The 8,651-nt window shown below is 65.0% G+C and overlaps 1 protein-coding gene across 1 annotated transcript; it reads left to right on the top strand.

The window, feature by feature from the left end:
• Positions 1-6,381: 6,381 nt before the first annotated feature.
• Positions 6,382-8,419, top strand: FNDC10 (fibronectin type III domain containing 10). The gene has a single exon (XM_017542592.2). The coding sequence runs from the start codon at positions 6,466-6,468 to the stop codon at positions 7,153-7,155; it is 690 nt and encodes a 229-aa protein (XP_017398081.1). The 5' UTR covers positions 6,382-6,465; the 3' UTR covers positions 7,156-8,419.
• The last annotated feature ends 232 nt before the right edge of the window (positions 8,420-8,651 follow it).

The following is an 8,651-nucleotide window of genomic DNA, read 5'->3' as shown; positions in this document are numbered from 1 at the left end:
GTAGAGACGGGGTTTCACCATGTTGACCAGGATGGTCTCGATCTCTTGACCTCGTGATCCACCCGCCTCGGCCTCCCAAAGTGCTGGGATTACAGGCTTGAGCCACTGCGCCCGGCCGTAATTTTGTATTTTTAGTAGAGATGTGGTTTCACCATGTTGGTCAGGCTGGTCTCAGACTCCTGACCTCAGGTAATCCGCCTGCTTCAGCCTCCCAAAGTGCTGGGAGTGTATTATTTGGCCAAGTGTAGTTTTACAACATCAGAAAAGAGAGCAAGACAGGTTCCTCTGAATTCTCAGCTCCAGGTGGAGAGGGGGACCCTGTGAGTGTGCTCAGGGACCCCCGCAGAGGTGCAGAAGGCAGGGGCCGCTCACTGTCCCCCACGGCTGGTCACTAAGTAGGCTGGAGGCTGGAAGTTCCTGTTAACTTTCTAGAAAGATGGATGTGACCACCCCACCCCACACCGGACCACCCCGCCCCTCACCTGACCAGCCCGCCCCTCACCTGGCCACCCCGCTCCGCACCTGGCCACCCGCCCCGCACCTGACCAGCCCGCCCCTCACCTGGCCACCCCGCTCCGCACCTGGCCACCCGCCCCGCACCTGACCAGCCCGCCCCACAACTGATCACCCCACCCTGCACCTGGCCAGCCCACCCTGGGCCAGCCCGCTGATCTGTGCTGAGCAGCCTGGCCCAATCCTCATCCTGCCTTCCCCATGGGCTCTGGTTGTCACTGGCTCCACATGGGGTCTTTGCATGGAGCAGAAACAAGACAAAGAGAAGCTGGGTGAGTGTCACCTGTGCCTTCTCACTGATCTCGCTGATCCTCAGAAAAAAGCAAATTCTACTCTGTTCATCACTCCTTCTAATCAGTTTGATGCATTTTAGGCAAATGCTGCTATCTTGCCAAGGCTCACCCTCAGGGGCACTGGAGAGCAGAAAGGTGGCGAGCCCCTGGGGGAAACAGGGGGCGATAGGTCCCTCCACTTCCAGGTTCTCTCCACAGGGTCTTGGGGCAGCAGATGCCCCTGGGTGGGCCCTGGCTATACTTCCTGGCCTCATGGACCCTCTGAGCCTCAGCTTTCCTCTCTGCACCAGGGGGCAGCCAGTGGGCACGTGGCCCTTTGGGCCTGGTTGCTGCCCCTCACCGGCCAACCCGCAGGTGTCTGCACTCAGAGTCAGGTGGTCAAGGGGTGGGTTCCAGGCCAGGTTCCCTTCCTGTGTGACCTGGCCACCACGAGGCATAGCTCCTTTCCAAAGTGGAAAGTATCTGAACACCTGAGAGTCCACCGTGAGCCCCGAGGGTCTGCCGTGGGCCTCGAGGGTCCGCCGTGAGCCCCGAGGGTCCGCCGTGAGCCCCCAGGGTCCCCTGTGAGCCCCGAGGGTCCGCCGTGGGCCTCGAGGGTCCGCCGTGAGCCCCCAGCGTCCGCCGTGAGCCCCGAGGGTCCGCCTTGAGCCCCCAGGGTCCGCCGTGAGCACCAAGGGTCCGCCGTGAGCCCCCAGGGTCCACTGTGCTCCAGCCCCCTTGGGTCTAATGGAACCACTGGACCTGAAGAAGCTGCCCGATCCCCACTGCTCAGAACTGGGGGGCTGGGCCTCCTCAAGGGGACCCTGGAAGCCGGGGCTGTTCCATTGCTGTCCCACCAGGGAGAAAACAGAGGCCTGGGTGCTGGGGCCGTGGCTTCTGGCCCGCTGACCACCTGCCCTAGAGACATGCCTCAAAGTGCTGCAGGCCAGGCTCATGCCTGTAATCACAGCACTTTGGGTGGCCAAGGCGGGTGGATCAACTGAGGTCAGGAGTTCAAGACCAAGCCTGGCCAACATGGTAAAACCCTGTCTCTACTAAAAATACAAAAATTAGCCGCGCATGGTGGCACATGTCTGTAATCACAGCTGAGGCAGAAGAATTGCCTGAGCCCGGGAGACGGAGGTTGCAGTGAGCCGAGGTTGCGTCATTGCACTCCAGCCTGGGTGACAGAGTGAGACTCTGCCTCAAAAAAAAAAAAAAAAAAATCGGGCCGGGCGCGGTGGCTCAAGCCTGTAATCCCAGCACTTTGGGGGGCCAAGGCGGGTGGATCACGAGGTCAAGAGATCGAGACCATCCTGGTCAACATGGTGAAACCCGTCTCTACTAAAAATACAAAAAATCAGCTGGGCATGGTGGCACGTGCCTGTAATCCCAGCGACTCAGGAGGCTGAGGCAGGAGAATTGCCTGAACCCGGGAGGCAGAGGTTGCGGTGAGCCGAGATCGCGCCATTGCACTCCAACAGGGAAAAAAAGAGCAAAACTCCGACCAAAAAAAAAAAAAAAAAAAAGCATAGAAAAGAAAGGCCCAAAGGATGGGGGTTCGTTGGACGAAGGCTCCGAAGGCACAAGCTCGGCTCTGGGCACCTGTCACTCTCCCTGCAACAAGCAGCCGTGCTTCAGGAAACAGGCGTCTGGCGGGACGGCAACCTCTCTGCCCTCCCTGACGGCCCTGGAGGATGGGGCTCCTCCCAGTTCTTGCAGCCACCAAGCCCTGGGCCTGGGATCTGTGGGGCTCCTCAGCTTCACCCCATCACTGGCTGTGGATGCTCTTGGGGTGGGTCCCAGGAGGTCACCTCCTCCCCCAGCTCGGGCTACAGAGATGCCCTTGCTTCCGCACTATCTGGTTGATTGGTTGGGCTGAGGCACCCATGGGGACTGGCCCCCCGACCGGCTTGAGCCCAGGGCGGCTGAGACGACACCACTTGAGAAAGTCACCCCCTGGCCAGGCGCTGTGGCTCACGCCTGTAATCCTAGCACTTTGGGATGCTGAGGTGGGTGGATCACCTGAGGTCAGGAGTTCAAGACCGGCCTGGTCATCATGGTGAAACCCCATCTTAAATTTAAGAAAAATTAAAAAAAAAAAGAAGAAGAAAAAAAAAGAGAAAGTCACCCCCAAGAGGGGCTTTCAGGTTCTGATCCCACTGAGGTCGGTGGGGGCCCGGGCTCCAAGCCCAGGACCTGGTGAGAACGGGCACCCACTGAAGACCACTCCTCCCGTCTCCAGCGCAGAGCCAGCAGGGGCTGCCCACCTCTCCGCAGGGGCTCTGTGCCCTCCCTGGACTTTTGGAGGCATGACCGGAGGTCGTGAAGGGCTTTCGAGGGCCACATGTTTCTGGAACAGAAATTGGTCACTGCTGCTGGAGAAACAGGAGAGCCACAGGATCAGGAAAGGGCAGTTCCCAGGAGCCCTAAGGGAGACGTGTGCCAGGGCGCCTGGATGCTGAGACTGGCATCCAGCTCCCAGGGTGAAGGGGCTGCGGGCCGGGGGGCGGGCATGAGGAGTGGTGGCTGCTGCCCTAGGGCTCTGGTTCTCGCAGCTCATAAGCATCAGTGCTGTTCCCCAGGTCCCCAGGGCCACATGCTCAAGTCCCAGGGGCCCGTGCCAGCCGCAAGGCCCCCTAGAGGCCGTGGCCAGGAGAACACTTGGTCCAGAAGCTCCCCAGACTCCAAGTCTCCACCGTTGCTGGTGACTTCCACCGTGGCTGGTCCAGGCTTCCCTGCCAAGCAAAAGCATTTCCCACCCGTCCTAGAGCTGGGGCAGCTGAGGGAAGAGGGTCCCGGAGGTCGGCCTGCCTAGAGGACCGGCCGCTTCCCTGCTACAGGGAGGAGTGAGCCCTGTGGCCCAGTCACTGGTGTGGTGAGGCAATCGGGAGTGGCTGGGTGTGACCTCTGAGGGGTCCCCTGGACAGACGCCCCTCCAGGGACAGAAGAAGGGCCTGAAAGGACAGGGCAGTACTTCCTGAAGCAGGGACCCTCTGGGTGGGGCTCATCTTCAGCAAAGGATGGGCCGCGCTGGGGGTCAGAGGGATTCATTCAGAGTCCGTCTGATGCTTCTGAGCAAGAAAAGCAGCCAAGAATGTCTTGAGAGTTATTTTTCTGACACCTTCTATTCATGATCATGATACGAAGTCTGCTTTTAGAAAGCACTCCAGGTGAAAAATGAGCTCATTTAAAGAAAACGTTTAGTGACTGTCGGATGCTGTGTGCGTACAATCAGCATGGGAAGTGACTGCACGTGAACGGGGCCCAAGTGCAGGCCCTGAGCAGAGGTCGCCCCCTCCCCCTCCTCCCGGGCCCTCCCTGTCCGCTTCCCTCCTTCCTTCCTTAGGGCTGGCCCCACTGGACCTCCTGGTACCCAGTCCCCATGGCTCAGCCGGAGACCGGGAAACACAGCTTTCCTCTCGCAGAATTGGTTTCCGCCTCGCCACTCTGCTAGCAGCCCGAGGGGCCACTCCTTTCTCTGCTGGTCCCCTCTTTCCTCGCCTGGGGCCTCTCACCAGGAGCTCAGTCCCAGGACTGACTCTGCAACCGCAGACCCGGGCTGGATGCAAGGTGGGCAGGGTCTGCAGGGTCTGCAGCCACGACGCCTCAGGACCCTCGGATGCAATGGTCAGAAACCCCGTGTTTTGGTGTTGACACTTTGCAGTACGGTACCCAGGTGCTGGAAGCAGGTGGGCGGGGCCGGCTTCATTCTCCCGCTCTTCCAACGACCCACCTTCAGGGTCACTGCAGCTGGAATCCAACACCTGTCAGCAAAGGCCTTGAGGCTAAACAGGTCTAATCTGGCTGGCCAGGCCCGGGTCACCTGCCAACTCCTAGGCAGGTGAGGGTCATCCCCACCCAAGCTTCCCATGGCCTGAGAATGGATAAAGGGGGCTGCCCAGAGAGAAACAGAGGTGCTGCTACAAGAAGCCGGAACGATCGTGGCACATGGGAAAGGCCCCAGCTGCCCTCAGGCTGAGATGCAAGGTAGCTGGGGGTCCCCTACCCCAAACACCATCATGCAGGCCCCTGCCCTGCCCCACTGCCCATGCCCTCTCACCTGGGGGCAGAGGGGCTTCCACTGGAAACTGGTGGCAGCAGGCCAGGTGAAACCCCGGGTAGTTGCAGGCAAGGACAAGGGGTTCCCTGGGGCAGCCCCCGAGTCACCTCATGATGCTGGGGCAGGAGTCCGGGCCCAGGGTCTGCCCGGCCTAAGCAGAGGTGGGAGCTGGGGGCAGGGAGTGCCGCTCCCAAGGTCTCTGCCCCCAACCTCTCCCTGCCAGGCGCAGAGGCCTCAGCAGACCCTGCCAGGGGCCCAACATCCGGGAGAGCTGGTGTGGGGTCTGGGCCCTCCATGCCGGGACGGAGGTACACCGTGACTGCACGGGTGGGGCCTGGGCTCTGGCTGGAGCCCCTGAAATCCTGTGCTGCCCTGGGTTTTTCACGATGACCAAGAGTTCGTGAGGCTGGCTGGGGACTCCGTGGGGGACGCGGACATGGCCATCCAAGGGTCAGGGACCAAGGACACCATAAGCAGAATAGACAGTCTCTCTTTGCCGTCCCCCCAGGGGTGAGGCAAACACAAGAAGGGTCGCAGGAGCTCAGGGTCCAGTTGCCAGAGACCCCTCCCCACCCCTGCAGGCCCAGAGCTGGCTCAGCAGAGGTGCCGGGCCGGCCTCGGGTGCGCGGCTTGGCTCCGTTTCCAGTTAGGGCAGGCCGGCCGGGCCGGGCCAAGTCCGCATCCGCAGTCCCTGGCTGTCACCCTGGCCCTGGAAGGGTGTCCTAGTTGCTGGGTGATCTACGCAGGGATGAGACTGAGGGGCCAAGGTCTTGGGGTGCGTCTAGCCTTCCCCTCCCCCATCAGTGCCGTCTGCCCAGTGCACAGGGTGGGCTTTTTGGATTCCCTTTGTCCAGTCCTGACCTCCCTGCAGCCGTCGGGAGGGCCCCCCCGCAGCGCCTCTGCCCAGGAGGGGAGCGATGAGGCAGGGAAGGTCGGTGCCCGGAGCTGCCCGCGCTGCGTGCAGAGCGAAGGGAGTTCTCACCACGCGAAGCCTGGGCTTTTCCCCGGCGGGCGCTGTCCGTCCCCAAAGGAGCAGAAGCCGCGGGGCGAAGGAAACGTTCCCCGCGGGTCTCCACCCCATCGGTGCGGGCAGCACCCTGACTGTGCGGGTCCGGGGCGGCCGACGTTGGGGAGCAAGGCCCGGGTCCGCCGCGTTCCAGGCCGCTGCGCCCCTGCGCCAAGCAGGAAGCCCCGACTGGTGCGGCCACGGGCGGTCGCGGAGCCGCACGGCGCGAAACGAAGCCGGCGGCGGCCGGGGAGAAAGGCTCGGGGGAGCCCCGCGGGGGCGAGCGAACGGCGGGATCCGAGGTACGCTCGCCAGGCGGGAAGCAGGAGGAGCGCGCCCCCAACCCGCGTCCACGACACCCGCAGGCCGCGGCCCGGCGAGGGTTAAGGGGGGCGGGGCGAGGGGCGGCCCCGCCTCCGCCGCCGCGCGGGTCCGAGCGCGCACGGGGCGCGGGGGCGGGTGGGAACGGGCGGCGGTGAGGGCGCGGCGCGCCGGGGAGCGCGGGGAGCGGGGAGCGGGGAGCGGGGACCGGGCAGCGGGGACGGCGGCGGCGCGGCCCGCGTGACCCAGCGCCGCGCCCCGGGCCCCGCCGCGCCCGGCCCAGCCGCAGGATGCGCGCCCCGCCGCTGCTGCTGCTGCTGGCCGCCTGCGCGCCGCCGCCCTGCTCCGCCGCCGCCCCGACGCCTCCGGGCTGGGAGCCGGCGGCCGACGCGCCCTGGTGCCCCTACAAGGTGCTGCCCGAGGGCCCCGAGGCGGGCGGCGGGCGCCTGTGCTTCCGCAGCCCCGCGCGCGGCTTCCGCTGCCAGGCCCCGGGCTGCGCGCTGCACGCCCCGGCCGGCCGCTCCCTGCGCGCCAGCGTCCTGCGCAACCACAGCGTCCTCCTGCAGTGGCGCCTGGCCCCGGCCGCCGCGCGCCGCGTGCGCGCCTTCGCGCTCAACTGCTCGTGGCGCGGCGCCTACACGCGCTTCCCATGCGAGCGCGTGCTGCTCGGGGCCTCCTGCCGCGACTACCTGCTGCCCGACGTGCACGACGGCGTCCTCTACCGCCTGTGCCTGCAGCCGCTGCCGCTGCGCGCCGGGCCCGCCGCCCCCGCGCCGGAGCCTCCCGAGCCCGCCGAGCCCGCCGAGTGCGTGGAGTTCACCGCCGAGCCGGCCGGCATGCGGCACATCGTGGTGGCCATGACGGCGGTGGGCGGCTCCATCTGCGTCATGCTGGTGGTCATCTGCCTGCTGGTGGCCTACATCACCGAGAACCTCATGCGCCCGGCCCTCGCGCGCCCCGGCCTGCGCAGACACCCCTGAAGCGCGAGGCCGCCCGCCCGAGCGCGCCGGAGCTCCCAGGTTCCCCGCCCGCTCTCCTGTCCTCGTTCCTGCCGCCTCCTTGAGACCCCTGCAGAGGAGGGCCTGCCGGCGACGACCGCAGCACCTTGGCATCATCGCGCGCCCAGACTCCGGCTCCAGATTGCCCCGTGGGCCTGCGCTGCGGTGCCAGCCGCATCCAGAGGCCTTCATGGAGGCGGCCAGGGCATGGCGCCCCTTCCAGCAAGAGCCATGGACACTCCGGATCACCCCGCACCTCCATCCTGTGCCAAATTGTCCGAGACGGACCGTCGCCATTGCTCGGTCACTGTGTGCTTTGCAGGTCCTGGGCGTAGCCCTCGGAGCCTGTGCTCCCCGCCCCACCCCACCGGGCTTAGGTTAGCTTCGTGCCTTAGTATCTCGGGCCCACCGCAGGAGCCAGCACCCCCTGCTGCCCAAGGGGGTCTGTGGCCCTGAGATTGGCCGGCCCCTCCATGCATCTGGCCTGCGTCCCCTCAGAGACACCCCACTTCCAGCGTTGCGGAAGCATGAGGTGAGGGCCTGCAGCGCTCTGTCCCGTTGAGGTGTTCGACGAGCCGGGAGCCGTGGCGTGGGAAGACCTGGCCCACGTTCCCCGGGGTGAGTGTCCGCTGACCGGGGGCGGCTGGTGGTTCTCCAGGGCCAGGCGCCTTTTTCCTTTTCCGCGTGCGGCCTCTGACTAGGACCTCCTGTGGGAATGAGGATAGACGGCCGCCGTCAGCACAGGTCCCAATGCAGAACGTTCGATACCAGCCTCGAGCAGCCCGGCCTTCCACCGCTGCCTGGATCCCAAGCCTCAGCTGACCCAGGCAGCCTCGACGGCCATGGTGTGACCGACAGCACCACGCCCAGGGGTCGACAGCCAGGATCTGGCCTGGGCAATGCTGCCCGCCGTGGAAGCAAAGCTGACCCTGCCCACCTGCTGCAGACCCGTGTCTCTGGCCAAGGTTGCTTTCTATGACGCCCGCTGGTGACGTTGGACACTGTGAGGGGTATGGCACTGCCCTCCCCTCCTGGAGCCCCTGGCTCTGACCACCTGGACTTGACCTGGCCCCTCCTGGTCACTGTGGCCAAACACCCACTCTCACCCCAGCCACCCCCGGCCCCGGCTGGTGTCCCGTGACACCTGCAGCCCACCTCTGTCTTTGCTGAGCCACCCACCCCTGCGTGGCGCTGGTCAGGCGCAAACCTGGCGTCAGTGTCTAAATGTCCATCATCCTCAGACCAAGTGTTGTCTGTGTGTTTACTTGGGAAGTGGGCGGGAGGGAAAAGGTGGACTCCCCTTCTCCCAGCTCCCCTGGGGCCCTTGGATACCGGTGGGGGGCTGGCCCAGAACCCTCTCCTGGCAGCACGGACAGGTGGCCGGGGCTTGTCTCTGCACCTTCTTGTCGTGGGCCAGCTGTGTCTGCGGGGGTGGGGGAGGTGGCACGTGCTGTGTTTAGAAATCACACATTCCCACT

This window comes from Cebus imitator, unplaced genomic scaffold (assembly GCF_001604975.1).
Source record: "Cebus imitator isolate Cc_AM_T3 unplaced genomic scaffold, Cebus_imitator-1.0 Scaffold145, whole genome shotgun sequence".
NCBI classification, from domain to species: domain Eukaryota; kingdom Metazoa; phylum Chordata; class Mammalia; order Primates; family Cebidae; genus Cebus; species Cebus imitator.
Note: the sequence above shows the minus strand (reverse complement) of the source record. Positions and strands in the feature narration are given on the sequence as shown.